Source organism: Camelina sativa, chromosome 4 (assembly GCF_000633955.1).
Source record: "Camelina sativa cultivar DH55 chromosome 4, Cs, whole genome shotgun sequence".
NCBI lineage: Eukaryota > Viridiplantae > Streptophyta > Magnoliopsida > Brassicales > Brassicaceae > Camelina > Camelina sativa.
In genome coordinates this window covers 14,746,035-14,759,150 of record NC_025688.1, presented here as the reverse complement: position 1 = coordinate 14,759,150, position 13,116 = coordinate 14,746,035, and the positions used below count along the sequence as shown (strand labels likewise).

The following is a 13,116-nucleotide window of genomic DNA, read 5'->3' as shown; positions in this document are numbered from 1 at the left end:
AATCTGCAATAGTATTATATCATCATAACAGTCGATTGGTCAAATAATAGAAAACTGCTATTTAAAAAAAAAAGTGATAGTACTCCATCACTATTCATTGTCGATAATTTTGTGTTTTTTTCGAAAGTTTTTGCTCCATGAACAACTAACGACTAGGCGGGGTTACGTTCGTAGATCGATTAACCATAAATATACACGACAATGTACCTTTTCGAATAGTTAGTAATTTTAAATTCAGTATTATGAATCTTCACATCAAAATGAGAATACAATAATCACATGGACGCATTAAGTCATAAAATTATCAGCGTATCATTAACCGATAAAATATGTTAAATTGTTTGATTAATAATTAATTAAAAGTTAATATATTAGTATACATAAATTTAGAAAATAAACAGACAACTCCTCTTTTGACAGGTCAAAGCAAGCACATCTTACAACTTGTGGTATTATTATTATTTTCCTTGCAACTTGTGGTGTTAAATATGGTAAAATGAGTACGTACTATCAAATATTTGAATATTTGTTTAATAATAATCTTAAGTTCTTAACAATCCGAGGATTAAAAATAACTATTGTATACTTCCAAATAAAGAATATTTGTGATTAATTAACTAAATATGTGGTACTATTGCATGGTCAGCTTGGATCTCTCGGAGCACATGATTTTCTCGGAATATACAGCGAAGAATCACGATGTACTCTGTTAATTTGGTTTTTATATTATTGTTTTTCCTAATTTTGACTATTTATTTAATATATTTCAAGAATCATAAATTTTTATTGTTTAATGTACTATATATACTCTCAAGAGTTCTCAACTCTACTTCATCTTCTCATAGTATTAATTAACTCTGAAATATTGTTGCTTTCTTTTTCATTCCAAAAAATAATTTGTGATAAAAAAAATCTAGTTTCTTTTACGAATTTTGTCAAGTTTATATGTATTTTCTTTTCTTACATTCAACCAATTTAGATGTTGTAGACAGGAAAATTTAGTCTAAAGTATCTAGTACATTTAGAATTATACATCTACTTATTTGGTTCATTTTTCGACACAATTATTTTAGAACCTTTAGACAACATAGAAAATTCTGAAAGCAAAAAACCAAATAATAATCAGTTTATTTTGACCACTCTAACTTTTCATTTAAATCAGTCGATCGAATTGGCCTGGGGAGAAACTGATCGACATCTTTAAATCATATCTAAACGAGCAGGAAAGTAACATATAAAAATATTTTGGAAGTTTTGAGAAACCCAAGTTGAGGTAGTCTTTAAAATAGTGATATAACTTTATATTAGATTTCAGTACAACAGAATTCCAAGAAAGATTATGAAGATCTCTTTGCCATATGGTTTCTGTCTGAATTATTCGCTTCTATGCAATTTTGTATTTGATTTTTTTTTTTGTCAACAGCAATTTTGTATTTGATTCAGACGAAAAATATTTATCATATAAGATATTTATATATATATATATATATATATATATACAAAAATGTACTAGACCCAATGGCTAATACTACACACTTTCATATATATATAAAATAAAATAAACACACAAGATTCATTATTTGTTTAAGCATATTAATACATAGGTACGCGTGTACGACACACTCATGCATGCAAAATTGCAAATACTAATCCTAAGCTTGCCGGAGCAATGGCATTTTAGTTTTCTATCGATGTACTTTACACATAAGGAGACTAGCTAGTTAGTTAAGAATAAATGTATAACTAGACCCAAAAATATGAGTTAAGAAGTGTAGCATTTGTACAACTGCAATTTCTTGATTTATCAAAGATTCAAAGAGAAACACAAAGTGTTTTTGGTTACCCTAGATTAATATTAAATTAAAGTACCTGGAAAATTAAGTGGTTAGCAACTTAGCATGATATATATGGTGATAATTGTACGGGAACTCTTTGCAGTTAGCTGGAGAATCTTCATAAAGTCTCCCAAATATGGACTACATAAGTTTTTCCCTTTTAGACTTAGTGGAGAGAATATTCTCCATAGAAAACATTTGAATAAAAATATGTATTCTCTGTTTTTCAAAAGAGAAAAAACAGTTACCCTTTTTCATATTGCGGATTCTTGGCGTAAGGGCTTATGGGAAGATTCTTAAAACTAACGACAAACGTCATATCGACAAAAACACACACACGATTTTATTGGACAATATGTTTAACGTGAGCTAGGCCTAGGCGGGACAAGCAACGATTAACACCTTGGATGAGTCGATCTTTCCTCCTTACTCTTTTTTGTATCGCACGTACTCGTGTTTTACGCCGTTGACAACTCAGTATTTTCGAGCTATCCGTGTGTCAATGAAACGGTCATTGCCGTTTGACAACATGTTGATGTTGATGGGCTGATTGTTTTATAATAATTATTATTATGTTACGAAAGTCAAAAGATGGAGAACACAAAAGTCGAATGCGTACATGTCAAAAATATTATATAACTTCTGTAGAACCTATCGTTATTGTACAATTACTGTAACTTCTCTTTTTACCTATATAAATAGAAAGATGAATCGTTCATTGTAACACACCAATACAAATGCATTACAAACTTCAATTATATAAGAAGTAAAAATCTTTCTCTCTCTCATCTCTATTTTACTCAATATCTCAATGTTTTTGCTGGTATAAAATTTCTTTCTCTATATTTATTATATTCATCATAAAATCAAACACTTATTTATAACAAATTACAATTTATCAAAACGGTTCATCCTTTTATGTCTATAATCTCCTTTGCTAGAAGTAGTATAAGAAGGTACTGAGACTCAGTCTACCACTGAAAATGGAATGAAGTGTATGTATATAACTTCTAATAAATCTGGAAAAAGGCATGTGTTCGAAAAATTTCCATACCTTCCTTTTGGTTTGCATCATACTTATATAGATGCAATAGATTCACATCTTGTGATCAAAAGAAATCCAGAAGATTTCACATTGTGGCATGATCGCCTTGGTCACCCAGACTCTACAATGATGCGAAAAGTTATAGAGAGCTCACATGGTCATTCACTGAAAATTAATGAGATATATCGGGGGAATAAAATGACATGTGAAGCGTGTTCTCTTGGAAAATTGATCATAAGACTATCGCCAACCAAAATTGATAAAGAATCACCAAAGTTCCTTGAACGAATTCAAGGTGGTATATGTGGACCATTCCACTATTATATGGTGTTGATTGATGCATATAGCAGATGGTCACATGTTTGTCTATTGTCATCTCGAAATTTGGCTTTTGCGAGATTTCTAACTTAGATTATCAAATTAAGAGCTCAGTTCTCTGATTATCCTATTAAGAGACTTAGACTGGACAACGCTGGTGAATTCACATCCCAAAAATTTAATGATTATTGCATGGTAATAGGAATTGAAGTTGAACATCATGTAGCTCATGTTCATACACAAAACGGTTTGACGGAATCATTAATTAAACGTCTGCAATTGATTGCAAGACCATTGATCATGAGATCAAAACTTCCAACCTCTGTATGGGGACATGCCATCTTACATGCAAAAGTGATTTTTCGGATAAGACCAAGTGCATATCATAAGTATTCCCCTTTGCAGTTAGCATTTGGTCGAGAACCAAATATAGCCCATCTAAGGATTCTTGGTTGTGCGATATATGTGCCTATAGCACCTCCACAACGTACAAAGATGGGACCACAAAGAAGGTTGGGTATATATATTGGTTGTGATTCTCCATCAATTATAAGATACCTAGAACCACAAACTGGTCATGTCTTTACGGCACGTTTTGCCGATTGTCATTTTGATGAGAAAGTTTTCCTGGTTCTAGTGGAGAAAATAAACAAGTAGGAAAAGATATCAAATGGTGTGTGCCATCTTTGCTACACATTGATCCTCCTACAAAGTAGTCTGAAATAGAAGTTCGACGAATCATGCATATGCAGATTATTGCAAATCAATTTCCTGATGCATTTGTTGATACCAAAACGGTAACTAAATTATATATACCAGCTGAAAATATTCCTGTTATAATTGAAATACCACAAGAACGTGGAAAAGCAGATGATACACGAGAGTCTAGAACACGCTTGAAGCGTGGTAGGCCAGTTGGTTCTAAGGATAAAAAAATCCTAGAAAATGAAAGGAAGCTGAAAAGCATGATATGCCCAAAATAGCAGAAAACATTTTGGAAGAAAAAAATCATGAGTCTAATGAAAGTATTGAGCATCATGAGCCTGAAGAAAATCATGAGATTTCTATCAACTATATCCATAGTGGAAAGATATGAAATCCAAATAAAATCAATGATGTTGATGACACTTTCTCTTAGCTTGTTTCAAGGGAAATAGATGAGGAAAGTGAGGATCCAAAATCAAAGTCTGTATATGAATGTCAAAAGAGACATGACTAGACAAAATGGAAAGATGCAATACAAGTCGAACTTGACTCGCTTAATAAACGAAATGTATTTGGACCTATTGCACTCATGCCTAAAATGTGAGACCAGTTGGATACAAGTGGGTATTCGTTATAAAACGAAATGAAAAAAATGAAATTACGAGATATAAGGCTCGTCTTGTAGCTCAAGGATTTTCTCAAAGACTTGGGATTGATTATGAGGAGACATATTCCCCCGCTATGGATGCAATAACGTTTAGATTTCTAATGAGTCTAGCAGCTGGCGAAAATCTATAGATGCGTCTCATGGATGTTGTTACAGCATACTGTATCTTTCAAATTGCACTCGACCTGATATCTCATTTTCAATTAATCTTTTGGCTAGATTTAGTTCGTCTCCTACACGAAGACATTGGAATGGGATTAAACATGTCTTTCGTTATCTTCAAGGGACTATTGATTTAGGATTATTTTATCCTAATAATTTAAATTGTCAAATGATTGGTTTTGCAGATGCAGGATATCTATCAAATCCACACAAAACTCGTTCACAAACAGGATAAGTGTTCACGATTCGAGGCACCGCTATATCATGGCGTTCTCAAAAGTAGACACTCGTAGCTACTTCTTCGAATCATGCTAAAATTATCTCACTTCATGAAGCAAGTATAGAATGTGTGTGGCTAAGATCGATAAGTCGACACATTAAATCAAGTAGCAGAATTCATCAGAATACAGAGCCAACTATCTTATATGAAGACAATGTTGCATGTGTTGCTCAAACAAAGGAAGGGTATATCAAAGGTGATAGACCCAAACATACCCCTCCAAAGTTCTTTTCATACACCCAAGAACTCGTGAAGAATAAAGACATTAAAGTAAGATATGTTCGATCATCCGAAAATTCTGCAGATCTCTTCACAAAATCATTATCCACGACTATGTTCAGGAAACATGTCCATAACATTGGAATGCGTCGTCAACAAGACTTGTAAGATGCGATCCTGATCAGTCGAGGGGGAGCTTGCGAGGTTGTACTCTTTTGACCTTACTAATGTTTTTTCCATTGGATTTTCCAATAAAGGTTTTTAACGAGGCAACATAAGATATTACGCAAGGGATAATAGTGACACTGGTCTCCAAGGGGGAGTGTTACGAAAGTCAACAAAAGAAGGAGAAAACAAAAGTCACAAAAGGATGTGTACATGTGAAAAATATTACGTAACTTCTGTGGAGCCCATCGTCACTGTGCAAACACTGTAACTTCTCTTTTTACCTCTATAAATAGAACGATGAATCGTTCATTGTAATACACCAATACAAATACATTACAAACTTCAATTATATAAGAAGTAGAAATCTCTCTCTCTTGTCTCTATTTTACTCAGTATCTCTATCCTTTTGCGAGTATAAAATTTTTTTCTATTTATTTATTATATTCATCATAAAATCAATTAATCACTTATTTATAACAAATTACAATTTATCAAAACAGTTCATCCTTTCATGAAGCAAGTATAGAATGTGTGTGGCTAAGATCGATAAGTCGACACATTAAATCAAGTAGCAGAATTCATCAGAATACAGAGCCAACTATCTTATATGAAGACAATGTTGCATGTGTTGCTCAAACAAAGGAAGGGTATATCAAAGGTGATAGACCCAAACATACCCTTCCAAAGTTCTTTTCATACACCCAAGAACTCGTGAAGAATAAAGACATTGAAGTAAGATATGTTCGATCATTCGAAAATTCTGCAGATCTCTTCACAAAATCATTATCCACGACTATGTTCAGGAAACATGTCCATAACATTGGAATGCGTCGTCAACAAGACTTGTAAGATGCGATCCTGATCAGTCGAGGGGGAGCTTGCGAGGTTGTACTCTTTTTACCTTACTAATGTTTTTTCCATTGGATTTTCCAATAAAGGTTTTTAACGAGGCAACAGAAGATATTACGCAATGGATAATAGTGACACTGGTCTCCAAGGGGGAGTGTTACGAAAGTCAACAAAAGAAGGAGAAAACAAAAATCACAAAAGGATGCATACATGTGAAAAATATTACGTAACTTATGTGGAGCCCATCGTCACTGTGCAAACGCTGTAACTTCTCTTTTTACCTCTATAAATAGAACGCAATAACTTCTCTTTTTACCTCTATAAATAGAACAATGAATCGTTCATTGTAACACACCAATACGAATACATTACAAACTTCAATTATAGAAGAAATAAAAATTTCTCTCTCTCGTCTCTATTTTATTCAGTATCTCAATCTTTTTACGAGTATAAAATTTCTTTCTATTTATTTATTATATTCATCATAAATTTATCAAAACGGTTCATCCTTTCATGTCTATGATCTCCTTTGCTAGAATGATCTCATTTGCTAGAAGTAGTATAAGACGGTACTTATGTATAGAAATAATACATATCCGAAGTCCGGTGTGACCAGGTTTTTCTTTGTAGCTGCTGGATCAGATTCTCTGAATTTTAGGACTTAGCAAGAAACCTTAGAAAAAAATGTTTTTGGCGGGTGCTACATGTTGTGGCCGTGATGTAGCAGCAGTTTGACAAGAGCAATTAATGAAGTAGACGACCCTCGACGTCTTACAAGTTACAAGAGCATTTAACGTTTTAAGTTTTTGATATGAATTTAAGTTTTTGATATGAAGTGGCTTGATCCAATGAATAAACAATTTATTTGAAAATTGAAACCAGTTATGTCTCTTTATGGGCTAAAATAAGGCCCATTATCCGCGTTACAAAAAAAACTCGGAACTCGTTAACACTCCGAGTCAATGACTCAGTATCCTTCTTCTTCATCTCATTGTTCTTTGATGAAATTGAAGCCAACGGCGAACCGCGAATGGACGCGATCAAACCACTTCCTCAGGTCTCGAGCTTCTCCGCTTCGGTCTTCAGCTTCCTCGATGACAGGTTCAGAGATGCCGGAGATCTCTCTCATTCTCCGGGTCTGGTTTCCGAGTTACGGACCGAGATTTCCGAATTGGATCAGAGATTAGCCGGATTAAATCGCCAGCTAGAGTCAGGTCTCGCTTCTTACGCTTCGTTTTCGGATCGCGTCGGTGGTCTATTTGTCGAGGTTAATGCCAAATTGGCTCATCTCTCTTCTTCTTCTACCTGCGTTCCGCGTTCCCCGTCAGGTTCGTTTGATTGATTTCATCATCTAGTAGAAACAGCGGAATGCAGATTATGATCGTGAAATGTTGAAGTCAAATATGAATATTTGATCTCTGGTGGTGGTTGATTTTTCGCAATGTTGAGAATTGTTGTCAGTTTAATTCATTTAGATGGCGGAAATGAGGAGGAGGAGACGACGACGGAGCATGTAGCTGGGGAGGAGCTTCCATCATTAGCAAAAGAAGTAGCACAAGTTGAGTCTGTTCGGGCTTATGTTGGTACGTTGGCTTTGCCTTTTGGTGTTAAGGCGTCAGATAGTTTCTGAGAAAGAAACAATAGCTATAGGTTTGTGTGATTTGGTGTTTTTTCAATGGATTTATCAAGATTAGTTTTTAGTTACGTTCAACGTTTCAAGATGGTTCTTTATGTTTCAGAGACTGCACTAAAACTTGACACTCTAGTGGGTGATATTGAGGATGCTGTGATGTCTTCTATGAATAAAAACTTGAGAACATCTCGGTCAAGTGGCTTTGAAGTAAGCACACTGTCTTTTAGCTTGAGTATTATGTATCAAACTTTAGACCGTATGTGTGTCTCAAATGTTCTGGAATTTTTACTGATTTCAGGAAGTGCGTCTACATGCTATCAAAACGCTTAAAACTACTGAAGAGATATTGAGTTCAGTGGCAAGGAGACACCCTCGGTGGGCACGTCTTGTTTCTGCTGTTGATCACCGAGTAGATAGAGCTTTAGCCATGATGAGACCTCAAGCAATTTCTGATTACAGAGCCTTGCTTTCGTCTCTTGGATGGCCACCTCAGATTTCTACACTAACTTCAGCTTCGAAGTCAGAAGATGTCCATAATCCGCTTTTCACCATGGAAGGGAGTCTCAAAAGTCAATACTGTGGAAATTTTCATGCCCTCTGCAGCCTGCAGGGGTTGCAGTTGCAAAGAAAGTCGCGGCAGCTTGGGAGCCATAAGGGAGAAAATGTTCTTTTCCACCAGCCACTCTGGGCTATTGAAGAGCTGGTCAACCCTCTGACAGTTGCATCGCAGCGACATTTTACAAAGTGGAGTGAAAAGCCTGAGTTCATTTTTGAACTTGTGTTTAAAATCACAAAGGACTATGTCGATTCTATGGATGAGTTGTTACAACCGCTCGTTGACGAAGCAAAATTAGCTGGGTACAGTTGCCGAGAAGAGTGGGTTTCGGCTATGGTTAGCTCATTGTCTTTGTACTTGGTGAAAGAGATATTCCCTATATATGTTGGTCAGCTAAGCGAAGCAACTGAATCTGATCTTCGTTCTGAGGCCAAGGTTTCATGGCTCCATCTCATTGACCTGATGATCTCTTTTGATAAGCGAGTCCAGTCTCTGGTATCACAATCAGGAATTCTTTCGCTTCAAGAAGATGGGAATCTTTTGAGAATTTCGTCTCTCTCAGTCTTCTGTGACAGACCTGATTGGCTGGATTTATGGGCAGAGATAGAGCTAGATGAGAGGCTCGTCAAATTCAAGGCCGAGATTGATTACGACAGAAATTGGACTGTGAAGGTCCAAGACGAACTCATCTCCACTTCCAACGTTTACAGACCACCAATTATATCTAGCATCTTTCTGCAGCACTTGTCATCAATTATTGAACGTTCCAAATCAGTGCCGGCCATTTACTTGAGGGCAAGGTTCCTGAGACTGGCAGCCGCACCAACAATTCAGAAGTTCTTGGATTGCGTCCTTCTCAGGTGCCAAGAAGCCGAAGGACTAACTGCATTAACCGAGAATAATGATCTAGTTAAGGTCTCAAACTCTATAAATGCTGGTCACTATATTGAATCTGTCTTAGAAGAATGGAGTGAGGATGTTTTTTTCCTTGAAATGGGAACTGGACAGCACGATCCACAGGAAATTCCAGGACTGGAGAACTTTACAGAACCATCTGAAGGTATTTTCGGAGACGAATTTGAGAAGTTGGAGAAGTTCCGATTAGAGTGGATAAACAAGTTGTCTGTGGTAGTCTTGAGGGGTTTTGATGCACGAACTCGAGACTATATCAAAAACAGAAAGCAATGGCAGGAGAAGAAAGACAAAGAATGGACGGTGTCAAGGACACTAGTTGGGGCTCTGGACTACTTGCAAGGGAAAACGTCTATAATAGAAGAAAATCTAAACAAAGAAGACTTTACAGCTATGTGGAGGAGTCTAGCCTCAGAGATAGACAGGTTGTTCTTCAACAGCATCTTGATGGCGAATGTGAAGTTTTCCAATGATGGAGTCGAGAGGTTTAAAGGAGACATGGAGGTTCTATATGGGGTTTTCAGGGCATGGTGCGTTAGACCTGAAGGTTTCTTTCCTAAACTAAGCGAGGGGCTTACGGTTTTGAAGATGGAAGAGAAGCAAGTGAAGGACGGTCTGAGTAGAGGCGCTAAGTGGTTACGCGAAAACGGAGTTCGGTATTTGAGTGAAGCCGAAGCAAAGAAGGTAGCTAAGAGTAGAGTGTTCTCTTAGTTAGACCTCTTTCAGCAAATCAATATCTCACTGATGTCCTCGGAGAGTCAGACTAGGAAGGAAAGGTACATTCATATGTTTTGAATAGACGCCCACAAATACGGATAGGTGGGAATCATTTCATTTATTTGTGGATTAAAGTATAACTTGGATCTTTTAATTTCAATTGTACTAACTAGCCTTGGTTGATTCGTCTCGGTTTGACCTTCTTTACCTTAATGACTTGATAATTTATTAAAGAAACAAAAGAAAAGAATGCACGGCTCGACACTTTTAAGCTTCTCACTTTGAAACAAAGTAATTTGTTTTAAAACAAGAAAAAGCCTCTTGATTACGCAACTGAGTCTCATTGTTCTCAAACTAAGCTTTCTAATAGAAGCTCATTCATCTTCAAGTTTCAGTAAGTTCCCATTTAAGACTTTAACAAAGGAAACTTTGAAGAGACGGCTATATGGCCCGCCATTGTCCGTCACTCTGGAACAATTCGATCCAGAAATTTCTTCTACTTAGGATTGTTAATAGTCAGAGCTTAGGCTTGAGTCTTTTCTTCTTCTTCTTCTTCTTCTTCTTCTTCTTCTTCTTCTTCTTCTTCTTCTTCTTCTTCTTCTTGTTCTCTGTTTCCTTCCTCTTCAGCTTCAGCTGCAGCTTCAACTCCTAGGGACTGGTTTAAGTACTCCTGAGCGTCTTCTAGTACAGATTCATTTGCATCGGTTGCATACAGTATCTTCTTCACTGCTACCACTATCTGCATTCCAGGGAAGCATAAATCAGAGTCAAACACAATGATCTTCACAAATGTTGGGTGTATATGACGGGAAGCATTAAATGTGCTCGCTGATAAATCTGGTTGTGCAATGAGGAGTTTATTGTTAAGAGCTCTTTATTTTCCTCTTGATTCTAATAAAAATATGATACATACTTTGACCAAAAAAAATATATGACACATACACTATGCAAGATAGACTGAAAAAAAGTTAAAAAAAAAAAGGAACAGGACGGAAACGCTTACCGGAAGATCATCTAGTTCAGGAGTTTGGCAGAGTATCTCTACATCCCGGAGCTTGGAGAAGTAAAAGTCTCTTTCTTTTTCCAAGAGATCAGTAGAGATCTTGAGATCCGCAAGCTGTATTGTAGAAGATGAAAAAGGGTTATATATGACATATGATGGAGGTTTCATCCATTAGAGGATAGGCAAAAACTAAGTAGAAAACTTATACTAAGAAATAGTATACCTCCTTTGACAAAGCCTGCACTTCGGCTGCTTTTGCTACCTTGGGACCTGAGAATTATGATCCCAACGATGTTTAGAATGATACATTATTGTTTAAATAGTATAACCAGCTGTTTAAGAGGTAGACCTGAGGCTTTGGTAAGACCAACCGAACTGGAATTGGATGGAGGATGATTATTGTTAGTTTGCAGTGACTTTGGAATCTTGTTAACTCCCTTCACACTCCTCTCTTTACCACCTCTTGATCTTCGTTCGACCGGATTATAGTTCCTATAAGAGACCATCAGTTTTAAGAGCTTAATCGTTTGGGAAACAATGGAAGGGTAACAAATCCAAAAATGTTCTGAAAGATGAAACCCCATACTCATTCATAATGCCACCATTAATGGAATCACAGAAACGCTTCAGCCATTGCAGGAACTCCAAATTATCCAACGGTCGACCTTTGACAAGCCTGTTAATTTCCAATGGCTGAGGTATTTTCTCAGTAAGACAAAAACAAGGTGAGTAAAAATATACACATACACAAGTACTCCAGGAAGGCAAAAGAGATAATCGATTTGATTTACCTTTGTGATTTTCAGCTTGTTGAACACATCTTGCAAGACCTTGTAGTTTTGTATCATGTCATACTCGTTTTTTGCATCAAAGTTAACCTTGCAGAGGAGAATGTAACATGATATTAAGCAGCCAAGAAGCAAAATTAACCACAAGATTTACAAATATAAAGAAAGTTAAAAAAAAAATCCACCTTGTGCATTGGCACAACTCCTGGAAAGGTCATATCAAGCATCTGACATTGCACAGCACCAGATGCAGCCTAAACAAAAAACCCAGAAAATTTTACTTAGATTAAAAAAGACAACAGTAGTGACACGAAGTTTCATTCAAGAACAGTTAGTTCAATACAAAACTAGTAGGACTCTTGTAGATCCAATCAAGCAAACAAGAGTGAATCTATATGGCATTGCAACTTTATAACACTCAAAACAAGAATACAGTTGTACAATGCCAAATCCTAAAGCTCTGTGTCTACTCTTATCAAAGCATCATCTCACTCTCATAACAACTAAATTAGCCCCAAATCTCACTATCATCCTCATCCAATTGAAACAAATTCAAAACCCAAAATCTGCATTTTCTTGTCCAAGTCCCAGAAAAACCCTAAATCCCCAATTATCACAGCAAACGAACCAAATCAACACTACACTACCATATACGAATTAAGAGAAAGCCACACATGCAGCAGATGCAGATACGTACACAACAACACACAAATCCAACAACAAGAGAGAGAGAGAGAGAGAGAAGTAGATACCTCTTCGACGCGAGAGAGATTGAGGTGAAGACGATCATTAATCCAAGTGAGAATCTCGTTTCTTCCGACGAAGTAAGCACTATCCATCATTCCAATGTTCGTCGCCATTTTGAGTTTGTTTTCTTTGGAAACGACGGCGATAGAAGAAGAATCGGGTATTGATGAAAAATCGAGAACTGAGGTTATTGTTATTTTGATTTTGGATCTGTTTCGATTTTTGAAAGGATTTGAGAGAGAGAGAGAGAGAGAGAGAGAGAGAGAGAGAGAGAGAGAGAGAGAACTGAAAAGTGAAAAAGGAGGAAGAGAGGAGGAAACGGCTGGCAGCGGCAACTGTAAAGTTGGCCAATTTTTTTTTAATTTTTTAATTTTTAATTTTTAATTTTTAATTTTTAATTTTTGTATTTTGATGTGTGTGGTTGTGAATTTTGATTTGTGAATTTCTTTTGTAGGAAAAACAAAATATTCATATATGAGAAAAAAAAATTGATAGATAATTTTGAGGATTTT

At 36.1% G+C, this 13,116-nt stretch overlaps 2 protein-coding genes across 4 annotated transcripts; one reads left to right on the top strand and one right to left on the bottom strand.

Annotated features, from left to right (window-relative positions):
- LOC104780575 (RINT1-like protein MAG2) lies at positions 7,222–10,249 on the top strand. 3 transcript variants are annotated; one of them, XM_010505075.2, is made up of 4 exons: positions 7,222–7,576; positions 7,724–7,831; positions 7,988–8,088; positions 8,180–10,249. In XM_010505075.2, exons 1-4 carry the CDS (start codon positions 7,279–7,281, stop codon positions 10,058–10,060), a joined length of 2,388 nt encoding a protein of 795 aa, XP_010503377.1. In that variant the 5' UTR covers positions 7,222–7,278; the 3' UTR covers positions 10,061–10,249. The 3 variants fall into 3 exon arrangements, with proteins under 3 accessions (XP_010503377.1, XP_010503378.1, XP_010503379.1); XM_010505076.1 differs by having other exon boundaries at positions 7,274–7,576; positions 7,724–7,898; XM_010505077.1 differs by having other exon boundaries at positions 7,502–7,576; positions 7,710–7,898.
- LOC104780574 (microtubule-associated protein RP/EB family member 1A-like) lies at positions 10,325–12,874 on the bottom strand. The gene is made up of 8 exons (XM_010505074.1): positions 12,610–12,874; positions 12,043–12,111; positions 11,861–11,947; positions 11,656–11,762; positions 11,419–11,561; positions 11,293–11,339; positions 11,070–11,183; positions 10,325–10,805 (listed from the first exon to the last, which is right to left on the bottom strand). Exons 1-8 carry the CDS (start codon positions 12,715–12,717, stop codon positions 10,590–10,592), a joined length of 891 nt encoding a protein of 296 aa, XP_010503376.1. The 5' UTR covers positions 12,718–12,874; the 3' UTR covers positions 10,325–10,589.